This window comes from Panicum hallii, chromosome 8 (genome assembly GCF_002211085.1).
Source record: "Panicum hallii strain FIL2 chromosome 8, PHallii_v3.1, whole genome shotgun sequence".
Lineage (NCBI taxonomy): Eukaryota > Viridiplantae > Streptophyta > Magnoliopsida > Poales > Poaceae > Panicum > Panicum hallii.
Genome location: NC_038049.1, coordinates 6,575,732 through 6,593,799, shown reverse-complemented (window position 1 = coordinate 6,593,799; position 18,068 = coordinate 6,575,732). Strand labels below are relative to the sequence as shown.

Here is an 18,068-nt window from a genome sequence, read left to right as displayed (position 1 = left end):
TTGAAATTCAATCGTGAAAGTATGATCCTATGAATCAATGATAATATTATCACAATGTCACTATCACTTGATCTGTTGTAGTGGAGCGGTAAAATGAAACCAAAAAAAGATTCATGGCAAGTTAATTATATTTTTTTAAGGCCTATCTCAATGATCTATCGAAGTGTAAAAGATAAGATAAATCATCATCTAATCTATAAAAAAAATTCTTACTCTTTTGTTCTCAAACCTGCAGTGATAGTAATGTGCACTAAGAAATAGAAATCCTATGGTAAGGCAAAACCATCTTCCATGCACTCAGATCTTGTCTCATGCATAAGCTGCTGCAGGACGGAAGGCTTGCTGGTCACAATGGCATCAACATGCTCAGATAGCATCTTCTCCATGGAGTTGGTATCGTCAACAGTCCATGCAAAAACTTTCTTATCATGTCTGTTTTCAAATCCAACAAGCTTAAGTTCAGTTTGAACATAATGTAATGCAAATTGCAAACAGGGGAAAACAGAGATCTAAACATGAGGTATCCGGTGCACGTACCTCCGCATGACCTTCACTACTTTTTCATGGATCAAAGGGTGATATACACCAGCAACTTTAGCCCCTTCGAGCCGCACCAACTCGGTTCTTCTACCAGTGGACTTATCAACCATAACAATATAACCAACCTATAACAGATGAGCCACCTATTGAAACGTACAGGACATGTGGTCGTAGGCACAGATAATAGATGGATCATTCAAATAAAGAAATGTAAAAGAGAGAACAATGTACCACAACATCTTTAGACAACTTGATCATCTCTCTCCCTAGGTCATCACTTTTTGCCCACACAAGACAATTTTTGCAATTTGTTCTCTTCAGCTGCAATAAGGAACAAAAAAGAAGGAAATTGAATCATGAAAGGTTTTCAAAAACATTCTGCAAAAATTGCAACATTTCAGACTGAAGTCAAATGACAAATCACTGAAACAGATAACAGTACATAAATTAGGCAAGATTAGCTAGAAATCTACAAGGATGGAATCACATGAAGCCGTACCATGGATTAAGATGCCATTCCTTGAAGCAACATGTGATCAAGTATAAGGAAATTCAACAATGTTACTCACTACAGACACAGAGCATTTGGCCATAAATCGTTTATCACAATTAATGATTGGTTCAAACTAATTACAACTAAGCTCTAGAAAATTGATGATATGATACAGATAAGCTAGGTACATCAGTTATATGTGAAGAACCAAGAGGTATAAGAATAGTAAACAAAACAGCTCATGCTATTTAAAGCATGCCATTAGGCAAAACAAGACATGACATAGGCAAAACTTACAAGAGACAATACATCTTCAGCTAAACCTTTCTCAAATGAAGGTGGGCCAACTTTCACATCCAGAATCACCTGCCGAACCGACTGTGATATCATCTGTATGAGGGAAAACAGTTCATACATGTAAACAATTAAATCTATACTCAATTATCCAGTAAAGCTTAATATGCTTATGGAAAAGCTTTCACAGTTTCAGACAAGTAGCTTAAAGCTTAAGTGATTACAAGGACTACCAATCGAAAAGTACCAAATTTCCTACAACTTAAAATTGGTTGGATCAATGCTTACTGCCAGAGCATCTTCTGCTTTAGGAACATCCTCGTTTCGGACACTTTTCGATAGCTGAAACCTTGTACTTAGTGCTTTTATCTACAGAACAACTAAATGATAACTCTATTAGCTAACAACTCCAAAATCAGTCAATGATCATGAAATGTCTAAGGAAACATAAATGAAACAAAAAAAATGAGGCAACTTCAATCCATATACTCCAATCAGTCATTTAGCAGTTTGGTTTGAGCAAAAATAAAATAAGAACAGGAATTTTAGGATGTTATAGTAAGATTAAAACTACAAAAATGAGTCACCTCATCTGTGCTCCAGTAGCCAACTTTGGCAGTGGAATTACCAGACATTTTTTGCAGATCCCTGCCTGTGTCAATTGTGCATTAGGTCCAGGCATGTTGTTAGAAAGAAAAATAAGCATGCTAATAGATGCATTCATCAAACTGAACATTCAAAAATGTTTTCTCAAGCTAATATTTTATGAAATTCCATCCATTTCACAATTAACAGTAGCAGGAGGGTGATTCCCAACCATATCATGGCCTCGTGCTCATGGTTATAGGTAGTAAGAACTATGAACACAAAATAAGAAAGTAATCGTATGCTTCCCGGCAGTCCCTTCCAAAAACTAAGGTGTGCATAACTCTCGAAACAAACCAGCCATATGCCAATGAGTAATAGGAAGATAGAACTGTTTTCTCATAATTATATTCCAAACTTCAGAGTTGCCTATTTAATAAAATGAAAGCATATCAATAAATAACAAAATTATATGAAAAAGTGTAGCGAAAGATGGCAGTGTCATCCAACTAATCAGCTTATTAGTAATGGTGGTGGGTAAACCCGACAAACTAATATCTAACGGCCTAGGAAAATTAGACAGACGGTTGCCAGTTAGATGTCTTCTTAACCCCATTAGTTAGACATATTTGCAGTTTAATTATTAAAACAGCTTAGATTTATAATGTTATGAGATGGTAAGCGCAATATGTACTATGCAGGCAGTCTTCATCACCCATCCAATTTAATGATAAGTTTTCGTTTTCTTTGTTTGTAGACTATTCCATATATATAAATGTGTCAAAACGGTTGTAAAAGTCATCTTTAAGAGGATTCCACAGCAATCCATCCATGTAACCATGAATTTTTTCGTGGTACCCTGTTTACACTTGGCAAGCGCATGCATTTTTCCATGACACTAACGTCAACATATCATATAACAGCAAAGGGCAAATTTCTAAACAGAACACTGGACCATCAAGAAGTACTATTGGTACTATAGCTTCTATGTCCAGTTCTATTAAAAACAAGCCATACGCATTCACAGATATAAACATCACATGCCGATTTCTGATACTTTAGTAAATCAATCATCAAATGTAAGCAAGTAATTGATTACACCACCCCAGCAAAGTGGCAATTCAATTACCTGTCGTGCAGCGCGAAGAGCACGCCGTCGGAGGACCTCGAGACGTCCACCTCCACGCAGTCGACCCGCGCGTCCAGAGCCATCCGAAATGCTTCCATCTGAACCACGGGATCCCCAAGAAAACAAGTCTCGTCAACACAATTACCTCAGCTCAAAAACATGGGGGAAATCCCCTTGTTAGAGAAACAAAATCAATTCACAGGGAGCGCGCATCCGTCTCCCCTGCAAACCCACCGAGTTGGGGAACGCGTCGGTGGAGTCGCCGCCGTGCGCGCACACCATAGGCGGGCTCGTGATCCACCCGCACTTCCTCTCGCGCATCTGCAAGCCAGCAACCAAAAAGGTTTAGCAAACGTGACACCAAAGAAACGAACCGAATCAAATCAGTGGAACCCCAAGGCGTGAAAGGGCTCCGATTGAGAATCGAGGGGACGGGGGACGCACGCGGTGGAAGCGGCGCAGGCGGAGGTGAAAGAAGGCCGGCGGGACGAGGGAGAAGAGGGCGAGTAGGAGGAGCAGCCGGAGGAGCCGGCTCGCCGGGAGGAGACGGCGGATGCGGCCGAGAAGGAGGCCCGCCGGAGCGGACGAGCGCTTGGCGGCGGGGAAGAGGGGGAGTGGCGGCGGCTGCCGCCGGCGCCCGAGGAGCCCCCTCATTCTCTCTGCGTGCGCTTCTCCCCCGTGCACTCCGAAGGCAGGCAAAAATGAAGAAACTGAGCCCAGTTGGAAGATTCCGAAAGGCCAGGGTCCAGCCCAGCCCAGCCCAGCCCATCTTGCAATTTAAGCCCATAACAAGATGAGTACTATAGATTAGACGCAGAGAACCCATAATAAAATGAGTTTGGATCGAGCTTCGGAACACGGCAAAGTTGCATTTTCATACCACGCAAATTCACAACATGCGAGAATGCCGGATCCATCTTTTTGGGGGGAAAAAATCGAAGCACATAACATGCCATATGTGCACTGGATTATACATTTCAGCAGAAAGATTACAATGGACTTCTCATTTCTGCATTCAAGGTTCATGAAAATCCAACAGACAAGTAGAGAGCACCCAAAACTAGTAGCAACAAGAACAAGGTGATGTTACTAGTTATAGACCACACCATAGACTGCATAGAACTAATGGACAGCACCATCATAGCATAACAACATCACCGATCTCATCAGCAAATTAAGATCGATCACAGTGAGAACGACTCGATACTGAATCATACTGTATTTCAGTTTCAGTTCAAATCCATTTCCATGCTAGGCTCTACTGTTATGCATGGAAACACTGGAGCAACAACACACATTTTCAAAATGGATTGCCCATTACTAATTCATTCACGATAAGATGAAATATACGGCAATCGTTACGCATTGCCATTGTTGAAAAGACGAAAACTGATGGAATGCGACAAAGGAATAGAAAGTTAGCACGCAGGCTCAGCAATTGAAGCATGCACTTGTGATTTTGATAACCATCTCACTCTCAATATTGCAACCAGATTCTTATCTCAGCACGTCCATCAATTAAAATGATCTCACACTGTTCAGCTAGGGGAAACCATATATATGCATTAGATACCAAGTTGAGATAAATCTGCGTTCAGCCCAATCGAGATTAGCATCGCGTGTTCAGTGAAATGCAGAGTTTGAAATGCATATCTATCAACAAATGGGATGGAACAGTAGTATGCAGGTTTAGCAATTGTAGCAGTACGTTGTGAATTCAACAACTATCTGACTGAACATTGCAGTCAGCAACTACCCTCACTCTGAATATCGCAATCAGAAACTACACCTCTCTGAATATTGCATCAGAAACAGCTCACTCTGAATACCGCAACCAGAAGGATCAAGGATGTCAATTAACACGATCTCAGACTAATCGACTCATGAAAGCATGTCGCCGCCTCAAGGGAGAAGCCAAACTGGAGCAGAGTGGTCTGATGGGTCTGACCTCGGGAAGCAGCGCTGGACATGTCCTTCTGACCACCTCCCGTTGTCGCTGCAAGGGTACTGCCTCACATTGCCGTTGCCGAAGATCACCGCCGCGTCGTAGAAATCCCCGTCATCCAAGAAGTAGATGCCGTCCTTGAAGCCCGGGTACTGATCGACCTCGTAGGATCTGGAGCAGCCATGCCCGACGAACAGCATCCGGCCACCCAGAGTGTCCAGCTCGCTCCACGACGACCAGTGGTACTGAACAACGAAGTTGCCACCGTCTTCGGCATTGTCGGCGTCCGCGTCGTCGTCATCTACGTCGGTGTGGGCTTTGTCGCCAGAAACTGCGGTTCAATCACCCGGAACACCTTGAACTCGGACGTCGGCTGATTAGGCTGAGGCGTGAACCTGACGACCATGAGCAGCTCCCCGCGGGACACGACGAGGTAGCGAGCGCGGACGAACTGGTCGTCGCTGCGCCCACTGGGCAGGAAGAAGCGCCACGCCTGGTCTGCTCCCAGGTCCCCGTTGTGCAGCACGGTCGGCTTGCTCACGACGATGTGGCCGCCGCGGGTGATCAAATGGAAGGCTCGGCGGTGGTAGACGACGTCCTCCACGTCCGCGCCGAGGCCAACTTCGAACCCAACGGACTGCATGGCCTCGTGGAGCCGCTGCGGCCCCACGCGCCAAAGCAGGACGCTCCGCTGGCGCGGCGCCCCGACGGTCGCGACGATGGCGGCGGCGACGCAGCGCGCGTCACCCTCGCGTGGCGAGGACGAGAGCGTGGCGGCGAGGACGACGAGATTGTTGCCGAGCACGCCCGGGAGACAATGGTGGACGTCGCCGGTGCGGACGTTGAGGAGCAGGTGGCTGGCCGTGTCGTGGAAGTGGAGGAAGAGCCAGGCGCCGTCGTGGGAGCCGAAGCAGCGCGCCCCGGGCGGGTGACGGTGAGGTGGTGGTGGACGCGGCAGCCGCTGAGGACGCAGCAGGCCGCGCGGGTGGCGCCGTCGGGGTAGGGCGCGGGGAGGAGGAGCCACGGGAGCGCGCGCGGCAGCGGCGGCGGCTTCGCGGGCGGGCCGGGGGCGGCCGACGACGCGCGCCACGCGCGGTGGCGGTCGACCGGGCACGGGACGCGCGCGAGGACCTCGTACAGGTGGTCGGCGGCGAGGTCCGCCCAGGACCGCGGCGCGGGTGGGGGGCGGGAGGGGCGGTTTGGCGGTGGAGCCGCGGCTGCCTCACGGCGTGGTTGCGGTGGCGAGCTGGGGTGGGAGAGGAAGGCGTTGGAGGCGCCGAGGCGGTGGCCGGTGGGGGACTCGAATCCGCTTTTGTTCTGGAAGCCTCCGCGGCCAGGTGGGACTTGGGAGGAAGGAAGCTGCAGTATTGGACGGGCCGCATTTGGTGGTTGGGCCAAGAAGTCCGCATGCCCATACGGCCATACTGCAGATTGCCAGATACCAAACTAAGATAAATCTGTAGTACTCTACACCCATAAAAAAAAACTGTACTCTTCACAGTTCACAGCTATGATTTACATTGGAAGTTCAGAAATTGCAGATTGAAATGCGAAGTTAAGAGTACACTAGTACAGGGAAAGGACTAGTAAATGAGTCATTGGACAGAATTGTGTAATCTGCATTTAGGCTTTAGATTAGAGCAGAGAGTTCAAAATAAAGGAACAAAAAGTTCCCAGATCACGAACAAACATATTTTCAAACTGGATTGAACAAACATGCAATCCAATTCCGTGCTGGATTGTATTCCTACATTCACACAAACATGCCATTCATGGCCACCATTGTTTCGCCCTGCGTTCAGTTAGCAAATTAGCAAAGCCGACAGAATACCATCAGGACCTGAAAAGTAGTATGCAGGTTAAGCCATTGAACACTAGGAGTGATTTCAACAACTGTACATCACTCTGAAAAAATATCCCAACCAGCAACTACCTCACTCTGAAAATGAGAATATGAAACTACCTCAGCATGTCAACTAACATTTGTTCAGCCTCCTTGCAATTTCAGTTTTCCCATCTGTACTGACATTAGGAAAAGCCAGAGCACTGGCTAACACATTTTCAAACTGAACTGCATAAATGCAAATCCGATTCCGTTTCTGCTCTGCATTCAGTTAACAGAAACAATAGAAAACTCACAAGGTATTGAAAAGTAGTATGCTGCTTCCACAATAAAAGCGGTTTCGGTCTGATCTCAACAACTAACCTGATGTAAAATTTCCAAATTGCAAAACCATAATTACATGTACTTTGCAGAATCAGAAAATTAAACGCGATATCTACCATGTTGCATTATGAGATGCAAAAAGCCAGAACTGTCTTTCCATTATCTAAAACAAAATCAATATGCAGATAGACAGATAGCAAATTAAGATAAATCTATATTCTGCACAATTTTGATTTTGAAGTGCATATTCAGAGAAATGGAGAGTTTGGAATCATTGATCCCAGCTAGAAAGCAAATTATGTGTACTTCAAATTGGAATACCATGTCAATGACCGGTCATAATGAACTAGAAAAATATGCTGATAGCTATATACCGAATTAAAATTTAAAATCTGTATTATCCACAGTTGAGATACATTGCAAGTTTAGTGAAAGGCAGATAACTTCCTCACTTGAAAAGCAGAGAATTTCAAATGCTAATTTATCAGGACATGGAAGAATGAACGGTAAGTGAGCCATCATTTAGTAAATGTGGAATCCGCATTCAGGCTCATAACTTAAGGCTAACACAAACTTTACACAAGCACAGTGAAATCGTGCACATCTTCTGCATACAAGTCCATTAAATTCGACAGACAAAACATAAAAACACAGAGAGTTGTGAGAACAGTACAATAAAGGAGGCTTGCAAAATGATCTTGCAAATGATTACTGCCACTAAAAGCAGGCATCACTAGCTTCAGTGTACAGATCATCATACCATGACTGTAAATGAGTTAAAGTACCAAATCACACTAGTTAACCTTCCACGCAATTCCAATTCCATGCTGTGTTGAGATAAGGAAAAAAAAGAGCACCAACAAACACATTTTCGAACTGAATTGCACAAACGTGAAAAGCCGATTGAAAATCTGTTCTACATTCAGTTAACAAAAACGATTGGAAACAACAAGGCACTGGATGTTCAGTTAACAAAACCGATCTGATACAAAAAGTCGCAGAAATCGAAAGTAGTATGCCGGTTCAGCAATTGAAGCAGTACATTGTGATTTCAACGACTATCTGATTCTGAATATTTCATTCAGAAACTACCTCACTCTGAATACTGCAATAAGCAACTAACTGACTCTGAATACTGCGATCAGAAACTACCTCACTCTGAACATTGCAATCAGAAGTTCCTCAGGACCTCAACTGACATGATCTCAGACAAATCAACTCAAGGATCATTCGGTAGCTGAAAACCGGTGGCCGCCTCAAGGGAGAATCCAAACTGGAGCAGAGTGGTCCGACGGGTCTGGCCTCGGGAAGCAGCGCTGGACATGGCCATTTGACCACTTCCCGTTGTCGCTGCAGGGGTAGCGCCTCTGGTTTCCGTTGCCGATGCCGAAGATCACTGCCGCGTCGTAGAACTCTCCATCATCCAGGAAGTAGATGCCGTCCTTGAAGTCCGGCGGGTACCGTCTCGCCTCGTAGGATCTGGAGCAACCATGGCCGACGAACAGCACCCGACCATCCAGCGCGTGCAGCTCGCTCCATGCAAAGGGGTACTGAGCCACGGGGAAGGCGTCGGCGTAGGCGTCGGGCATGTTGTTCCGTTTAGCCACCCGGAACACCTTGAACTTGGACGTCGGCTGGTTAGGCTGAGGCGTGAACCGGACGACCATGAGCAGATCCATGCGGGACACGACGAGGTAGCGAGCGCGGACGTACTGGTCGTAGACGCGCCCACCGGGACAGAAGAGGACCGTCTCCCAGTGTGTAATCAGCTTGTTATCTCGAAGCCGGACAGGCATGCACACGCGGATGTGCTCGCCCTGGGTGAGGAAGAAGAAGCATCTTCCCCCACGGTCGTAGAGGACGTCCTCAGCATCCAAGGCGGCGTCGTAGTGGTCAAGGGGCACGGGATCGAAGGCGCGGCGCCAGCCCCTGCGCCAGAGCGCGATGCAGCGACGGTATGGCGGCACGGCGAGCGCGCCGCCTAGGGGTGGGTGCTGCCAGGATGTGACGATGGCGGCGCCGACGTAGTTCGGTTCGTGGGGCCAGGTGACCGAGAGCGCGGCGGCGTGGATGACCATCCTGTGGACGTACGGGTACGGGTCGGTCCGGCGCTCGAGCTCCCGCGGGAAGACGCGGACGACGCCGGTGCGGACGTGGATGGCCTTGTGGGAGCGCGGGCGGTGGGTCTCGATGAAGAGCCAGCCGTCGTCGTGGGAGCCGAAGCAGCGCGACCCGGGCGGGGTGACGGCGAGGTAGTGGTGGTCCTGGTGGACGCAGCAGGCGCTGAGGACGCAGCAGACGCGGGAGCCGCTGGCGAGGCAGCGGACGGAGAAGGGCGCGGGGAGGAGGAGCCGCGGGAGCGCCGGCAGCCGCGGGAGCAGGTGCCCGAGCCGTCTCCGCTGGTCGCGCATCACGTCGCGCCACGCGCGGCACACCAGGGACATGCAGCCGCGGTCGATGCCGCACGGGATGCGCCGGAGGATCATGTGCTGGATGTCCTCGCCGAGGTCCTGCAGGGACGCGGGCCGGGGCAGGGGCGCGGCCATGGCGTCGCAGGATGAGCCGGGAGGACTTGACTTGCTGGTGGAAGAAGAAGAAGAGAGAGGCGGTTGCGAACTGGGTGGAGGGATTCGAATCCCCTTTTGTTCTGGAGGAAGCCGGCGGGAGGCAGCCAGCAAGGAGCCAGCTGTCTCGTTGCTAGCCGGAGAGGAGGAAGTTGCTCGCTTGGGCCGCAGTAGTTCAGCCCGTGATGCCCTGCTAAAATTCTAGGCCCATCGATCATTGCCGCTATTTTTTTTTCTTTCACGGTTTTCTCTGTTTTTCCATACTAATTGTACTCTAGTTGGGAAAAATGAAGAGATATGATTGTGTTCACCTTAAAAAAATATGTTTGTGTTCTGGCATGTTCACATTCTAGGCATTTACCAATGGCATTGGCATCAGTGCTAGCAATATGATGTAAAACTTGTGAATTGCAAAGCCACACAAATTGTGTTCTGTATGGTATGCTAGCAGTATAACACAAAGACATTTTCCTGGTCACATTATGCGTGCTGCAAATTGCAATCCCGGTTGCATTGTCTCATAATGAACTAGAATAATAATACAAAGATAACAAGATATTAAACTAAGATAAAAAAAATGCATTCACCGCAGTTGAGATTTGCATTGCAAGTTCAGTAAACTGCAGAGAGTTTGAACTGCAAATTTAACAGCATATGGGATGGTAAGGTAAGTTGATGGTAATTTGAACCTCTAGGCTCCCATCTCCTGCTAGCTCTCAAAACTCTAGGCTCTCTGTACTTAAATGTAACAGATAATCTCTAGGCTCTGATACTAGGTTGTTAAGGGCGTCGGCGCCCAAGATGGCAGGGCCTCGGCTCCGCAGTTCGTAGCCTCGACTGGTAGAGGCGGTGGGGATTTTGCCCGTCGGCCCAATGGTGAAGGGGATGAGATTAGGAGAGCAAAAGGAAGATAGGAGATGAGTAATTCTTTCTTCCTTTCTCTGGAGTCCCTGATTACATCTATTATATAGGCACATAGCCTGTTATCTAAGGGAACAAACTCCCTGATCTTAGTTTACCATGTAACTAACCAAATCTTTTATTCTAATCTTTCCTAACCACCCGGTGGGTGCTGTGCCTGGGTGTGGGACAAGCGCCGTCCCCACATGACACATCTCCTGCTAGATCAGACACAGCGGACTTAAAAAAAAAGAAAGTTTGGCTACTGCAAATTCTTTTCAGGAGATGATGTAATCTCATTTCAGATTCCATGAAAATATTCCGCATTCAAGTTATGGGATCTGGTAGGCAAGCAAACAATCACTAAAGATTAGTAAGAAGAAGTACAACAATTGAGTCGCACAGATCTTGTTGCAAAGTGGTTACTGCGGTTGAAATGAGCTTATCCTAGCTTCAGAGTTCAGACCACACTATAGATTTGTGATAGACTAATCAACAATCACCATGTCATGACAAAAATACTGAAACTCTGAATGGGGTGCCAGACTAATTCAGTTCCTGAAATTTCCATTTCCAAGCTGTAGTGAGATAAGGAACCAGAGAACTAATAAACACATTGTCAAATTGAATCGCTCAAACATGCAAATACAATTCCACTTCTGCTTTGCATCAGCAAAAACCCATACCACAAAGGCACTGACAAGTGGTATGCAGGTTCTGCACTTGAAGCAGTACATGTGGTTCGATATTGCAATCAACAATTTGTGCTTGACTGATATTACAAGGAAAACGGTTACTGCCATTAAAAGGGTGCTTTACTAGCTCCAGGAAGTACATCACATCGTAGCAGTGTGCTAGATGAGTGAACAACTACATACCATGGCTTTTTGACAACACCATTGATCAGATCAGCAAGACAATATACTCACCGTGTAAATGAGTTATGGGCTTATGGCTATCAAAACACACTAGTTAAGCATCCAATCAATTCCAATTCCAGGTGGCATTGAGGTAAGGAAAAACAGAACAGTAACAAAAAACAATTTGAAACTAAATGGCACAAACATTCAGATCCACTTCCATTTCTGCTCTGCATTCAGTAAACAAAAACTGATAGAAATACCACAAGGCCCGCGTTAACCGGCGTGTGCCTCTTGACATTAACCAGGGTCAAGGAACACGTATGAACCAATTTTAGAAAACAATGTACTATATATAGAAAATCAGAATGTGGGTTTCTTAAAAAGAAAATGGCAGGAGCTCTGTTTGATCACTTAAGGTAGAAAGCAACAGAAGGGCAACGAGAGAATTACGGCCAGAACAAGTAACGCACAACTATCAAAGCCCCAACTCAACAACTGAACAGCACAAAGGGTTCAGGGTCAACTCGTCATGAAGGCACGCCTCCTTTGCACAATGTTCTCCTTCGCCCTTGCAGCGACCTCAGTCGCTGGGACTAGGCTGGTGTGTTGGAAAATGTGGCGGTTACGCTCCTTCCAAATGTTTCACATAATGTGATTTGTTTGTGCGAAGCAATTTGTGTTCCTGATGGATTCCAAACTGTACACAAGTTTGGATGTGATGTGATACATGAAGTGAATTTGCAAATTTCTATACCCCAAATTACATGCACTATATAGAATGAGCAAACAAAAAAATGAAGATAATTCAATTCTGAGATCCTGTGTACTGCAAATTGTTCAGTAAAATGCAGATAGTTGAAACTGTAAAATTATCCACACATGGAAAGGACTTGTGGATCATTGTGACATCTGCATTCAGAAACAGACAACTTCATCACCAAAATGGGTTTGGCTTTGGCTTTGGCTATTGCTAGTGCTTCACAAGGCGACAGAAACACGGTTAAGATCACAAGCAAGTATTCTGCATTTAAGTTCATCATATCAAAAAGATAAGTGAAGGAAGACAAAGTTTGGTCAGTATAAAAATTAAGTGCGTCAGATTCTATTGAAAAGTGGTTACTGCCAATAAAATGGGTGTTTCCAAAGGTTTATAGTTCAGACTTCGGACCACTGCAGAGCATTACGCAACTAACTGACTACTATCATATCGACAATATTGTAAATGATTAGAGATCCAAACTGAATTATATTAATTCAAGTTCCGTACAAAACCAGTTCCATGCTAACCTTTATGGAAAAACCAAAGCACTAACAAACACAATTCCAAACTGAATTGCATGAACTTGATAATCCAATTCATATTTCTGTTCTGAATTCAGTTAAAAAATAATTGGAAGCAAAAAGGCACTGGAAATGGAAAGTAGTATGCAGGTTCAGCAATTGAAGCAGTACACTGTGATTTCGACAACTATCTGACTCTGAATATTGCAGTCAGAAACTACCTAAATCTGAATAATGCAATAAGAAATTATCTCACTATGAATAGTGCAACAAGCATGTACCTCAGCTAATCAATTAACATCAATTTAGCATCCCTGCAATTTCAATTCCAAGCTGTATGGAGATAAGGAAAAACCTGTGTACTTTCAAACATATTTTCAAACTGAACTGCACAAACATGCAAATCCAATTCCATTTATGCTCTGCATTCAGTTAACAAAAACTGATAGAATACCCACAAGGCATTGGAAAGTAGTATGCAGCTTTAACAATTGAAGCAGTACATTGTTATTTGGACACTATCTGACTCTGAACATTGCATTCAGCAACTACCTAAGTCTGAATATTGCAATCAGAAACAACCTCCTCACTCTGCATATTGCAACCAGCAGCACGTCAAATAACACGATCTCAGACTAATCGACTCATGAAAACATTGCAACCAGAAGTTCGTCAGGACCTCAATTGACATGATCTCAGACAAATCAACTCAAGGATCATAGGGTAGCTGAAAACATGTCGCCGCCTCAAGGGAGAAGCCAAACTGGAGCAGAGTGGACCGATGGGTCTGACCTCGGGAAGCAGCGCTGGATTTGGCCTTCCGACCACTTCCCGTTGTCGCTGCAGGGGTAGTGATTCCCATTGCCGTTGTCGAAGATCACTGCATCGTCGTAGAACTTGCCATCATCCAGGAAGTAGATGCCTTCCTTGAAGCCCGGGTACTTATCCACCTTGTAGGATCTGGAGCAGCCATGCCCGACGAACAGCATCCAGCCACCCAGCGTGTCCAGCTCGCTCCATGCCCAGGGGTACAGAGCGATGGGGAAGTCGGCGTTGTCGTCATTCACGTTCCGTTTAGCCGTCCGGAACACCTTGAACTTGGACGTCGGCATATTAGGATGAGGCGTGAACCTGACGACCATGAGCAGCTCCCCGCCGGAGACGACGAGGTAGCGAGAGCGGACGAAGTGGTCGTAGAGGGGCCCACCGGGACGGAAGCGGAGCGTCCCCCATTTTGTTGACAGCATGTTCTCTGAAAGCCGCAATGGCACGCAAATGCGGATGTGTTCTCCCTGGGTGACGAAGGCGAATGCTCCATTGTGGTTGAGGTAGAGGACGTCCTCAACATTCAAGGAAACGTCGTCTTGGCCGGGCGGCACGAAATCCCAGGCCCGCGGCCAGTCCCTGCGCCAGAGCGCGACGCAGCGGCGGCGTGGCGGCAGGCCGGCTCCCGGGGCCGCGTTCTGCCAGGCCGTGACGATGGCGGCGCCGACGCAGTTCGCGTCGTCCGGCGAGGACGAGAGCGCGGCGGCGTGGATGACCATCCTGTAGACGTACGGGTCGGCCCGGCGCAGGAGCTCTCGCGGGAGGTTGCGGAAGGCGCCGGTGCGGGCGTTGACGGCCGCGGCCCTGTGGACGGGCTCGCGGGTGTCGACGAAGAGCCAGGCGCCGCCGTGGGCCCCGAAGCAGCGCGCGTCGGGCGGGACGACATTGATGTAGTGGTGGACGCGGCAGCCGCTGAGGACGCAGACGACGCGGTTGGAGCCGGCGGGGAAGGGCCCGCGGAGGAGGAGCCACTGGAGCGATCGCGGCTGCGGGAGCAGGCGCCCCACCAGCATGTGCTGCTGGCTGCGGACCATGTCGCGCCACGCGCGGCACACGAGGGATATGCGGCCGCGGTCGACGCGGCAGGGGATGCGGCTCAGGATCAGGCGCTGGGTGTCCATGTCGAGGTCCTGCAGGGACTTGCGCTGCGGCGGTGGCGGCGGCGTCTCGGCCATGGCGTCGCGCGGTGGGGTGGGAGCCCGGAGGACGTGCTGGTTGCTGCTGCCCAGCGGGCTGGCGGAGGAAGAGGAGAAGGCGGTGGCGAACTGGGTGGGGTGGGGGATTCGAATCCCCTTTTATTCTGGGCGCCGGCGCCGGAGCCGGCGGAAGAGAGGAGCCAGCTGTATCGTAGCTGTTGCAGGCCTCTGCCTCGCTCGCATTTTCTTGGTGGGGAAGAATGTTTGTTGCGCCGATCGGGCCGAAACTTCAGCCCGTGATGCCCACTCTAGGCCCACTTATCATTGCCGTTCTTTTTCCTTTCTCGGCTCGGTTTTCTCTGCTATTCCCATTCGATTTATTTTCCATGTTATTTACAATTATATTTCCCCTTGACACGGTTGAGTTCGTAAAACTTAGCAGAAAATACAAAGAAAAGAAATATTTTAAAAAAGAAAATACAAAGAAAATTTGTATTCGCAGATTTAGATGTCGAAATTTGTTGTTTTGTTTTTCACTCTACCGTGGGACGCTGAGCGGGAAGCGGTTCCTTTAAGGTGACTATAACCTAACTTTGTGGTAGACATGTACTCCGTAAGGACCAGTGTTCCGGACTTTGCATGCCCACTTATCTACTTTTTAACATTAGAGGATGGCATCATGGCGGCAGTCACATAGTAGTAGTAGGGAGAGCCGGGGTGGAGTGGCAAAAATAGAAGGTTAGTGGTGGCATAGAAAAACTAGTGATCTTAGAGAAGGATGGTAGATGGGAGGAGAATGAGGATTTAGTAATATGGAACTCGATCCTATCATGGGCTGTATGGGAGGTGAAATGAGAGTATGGTCACCGAGAGAATTGGATGTGTGATTTTATTTGAGGGTATAGAATGGTTGTGGTAACATCATCGATGGAGCTAATCCGGATATGAGAACGCCCCATATGGGCATATGCAGCCATCCAAACACGGGCCTTCCTTTTACTTAGGCTGGGCCACTCAGATATGCAGGCTATCAAACACACGTCAACTCAGACCAACATCACCAAGCTAGGCAACCAAACCTAGGCAACCAAACGCAAGTCTATTATATATTTACCTGGATTGGCCTCACCTGACTTATTTCTTATTTCTGTTACCAGATCGTTTTTTATGAGAATAGGAAGGGCTCGCCCCTACTGATTATATAATCAGTAATGCTTGGTTTTGAGCGCACGGCGTAGTTAATCAAATTGGATGCTGCGTGGATGCACACCATCCACATCCGCTCATCAGATATTTCTCCAACGTAGACTACTAGCTCCTTCCACACCACTCTACTACTACAGATATATCCTTTGCAAACGCTCTATCACCACCGGTTCTCTTTGGATCCGGCGGTGATAGTTGGTATCGCCGTCGAATCGTATTACGAACCGACGGTGATCGTTGGGTTGTAAAATGATCCGACGGTGATACCAACAGCACCATATTAATTACTCAACCCTCTCCCTCCTCTCTCTCTCCCACTAATTCTCTCCGGCTCTCCCACATCCTTCTCTCTCCCCCACCACTCCTCCCCCATCTCCCCGCCATCGCCCTCCCCTGCTTCCCCTCCCCTGCCACCATCTGACCATCTCTCCTCCCCTTCCCTACATTCCCTCCCCTGCCGCCATCTCCCCTCCCCTCCCCCTCCCCGGCCGCAATCTCCCCTCCCCTCCCCTGCAACACCTCCCTCCGATGGCGGCGTGGCGCGGCAGTGTGGTGAGCGGCACAAGCCGGTGCGGAGGAGTGGCGTGGAGGGGTCCTGCTCGGAGGAGCGGCGTGGAGGGGGCTTGCGCGGAGGAAAGGCGTGGAGGGGCACGGCGAGCGGTGCGGGGCCAGCGCGGAGGAGCCGTGTCGAGGGGTCCGGCTTGGAGGGGCGCGAGCAGAGCGGCGCGGCAGGGCATCACGGAGTAGGCTGGCACGGGCGTAGGTGAGTGGAGTGCGGCGAGCTGCGTGAAGCTGGCCGAGCAAGTTTTTTATTTTTATTTTTTGTTTTGTGATAAGGGCGTCACCGCTGATTCTACAGCCCGCGGTGATGGCCCGCCCTATCACTGTCGATCTTGATCCAACGGGAATCAAAACCGGTGGTGATGGTATTTTACAACCGGTGAGCCTATGTCCTAGTAGTGCTCGCTCCTCTCTCAACACAGCAGAGCCTAAGGCCATGGCGTCTCGCTGCCGCACGGCTCCTCTCCACCCCTCTGCTTTTGCTGCTTGGTCCCGTGCCCTCCTCTCTCCCCCCCCCCCCTCCCGCTGGTGATGCTGACCCGCATCTCATTGTCTGGCTAGTTGCTGTTGAAGGGCATGGACAACAGATCGCCAGCCCCATCCTCACGCACAACATTGCGTGTGCCCGTTCACCAATGGCAGTCAGCTTGGGTACCTCCATGCCGCTGGCCATCGAGCTAGACGCCCACGGGCCTCCACCCCTACTGTTGCAAGTGAGGCAGCGGCGCCGCGGGAGACGATGTGCTATATAGTTCGCGCGGCAACGACATGGTTGGGCAGGGAGGAATGGCAGCGAAGATCATGTGTTGTGCTCACCTTGCTGCGGTCCTTCGAAACTGGTGACACCTGGTAGGGAGGATGAGGTGTTTCTGGTGCCTTTGTTTGCAACAGGTGATTTGTGGATGATAGATTATTTGGATGTTTCATCAATTGATTTACAATGTTGCATTTGTTGTTTATTTATATTTCATTTGCAAGACATTGAGATGTTTGAGTTGGGTCATTTTGAATGTTATAAAAGATTGTTTGAGATGTTGCAAGGGATGATATGCGATGCTGGATGAGTGATTCGATTCTGAGTTATTTTTTCCTCCCCGGTGATGTTGCATTTGTTGTTTGCAGATGTTGCATCCTGGATTTGTGAATGTTGCACTGAGATATTTTGTCTCTTGTTTTAATCTTTTAAATAAGACCGGATTATTTTAACCGATGTTGCATGAAATATATCGTCTTGTTTTGATGGGATTTTTTTCTCTAAAATCGGTTTGATGCTATGAGCTAGTTTAGAATAATTTTGATGTTGTACAGATTTATATATGATGTTGCGTACATTATCGATGCATGTTGCAAACTGATGCTTTTGCTAGCCTCGCCGTCCGATGTGAGAGTTTCTCATGGAACGTCCGGGCACTAGTCTCCCATCGGACATCAAGTCCGATTATATATTAATAATAATGATAAAAGAAAGGAAAGAAGTTACAAGAACAACACACCCTTACGGATCTAATCCAAGCCCATGCTTTTCTTCCATGTATATAGATCGAGAGAGAGAGGCACGGTCCGTGAGTCACTTCCTCTC

At 48.0% G+C, this 18,068-nt stretch overlaps 3 protein-coding genes and 1 pseudogene across 4 annotated transcripts; all 4 read right to left on the bottom strand.

Annotated features, from left to right (window-relative positions):
- Positions 1-5,372, bottom strand: LOC112872435 (glycerophosphodiester phosphodiesterase GDPD4). Of its 2 annotated transcripts, XM_025935506.1 has the most exons (10): positions 4,990-5,371; positions 3,486-3,810; positions 3,276-3,362; positions 3,042-3,139; positions 1,915-1,975; positions 1,616-1,696; positions 1,331-1,423; positions 772-861; positions 538-665; positions 1-432 (listed from the first exon to the last, which is right to left on the bottom strand). In XM_025935506.1, the coding sequence occupies exons 1-10, from the start codon at positions 5,184-5,186 to the stop codon at positions 267-269; spliced, it is 1,326 nt and encodes a 441-aa protein (XP_025791291.1). In that variant the 5' UTR covers positions 5,187-5,371; the 3' UTR covers positions 1-266. The 2 variants fall into 2 exon arrangements, with proteins under 2 accessions (XP_025791291.1, XP_025791292.1); XM_025935507.1 differs by lacking the exon at positions 1,616-1,696 and having other exon boundaries at positions 4,990-5,372.
- Positions 5,288-7,223, bottom strand: LOC112903582 (annotated as a pseudogene).
- A 1,186-nt stretch (positions 7,224-8,409) lies between these two features.
- On the bottom strand, positions 8,410-9,699 carry LOC112903581. The gene has a single exon (XM_025972833.1). It carries the CDS (start codon positions 9,697-9,699, stop codon positions 8,410-8,412), a length of 1,290 nt encoding a protein of 429 aa, XP_025828618.1.
- Positions 9,700-13,507: 3,808 nt separating this feature from the next.
- Positions 13,508-14,761, bottom strand: LOC112903580. The gene has a single exon (XM_025972831.1). The coding sequence runs from the start codon at positions 14,759-14,761 to the stop codon at positions 13,508-13,510; it is 1,254 nt and encodes a 417-aa protein (XP_025828616.1).
- Positions 14,762-18,068: the final 3,307 nt, after the last annotated feature.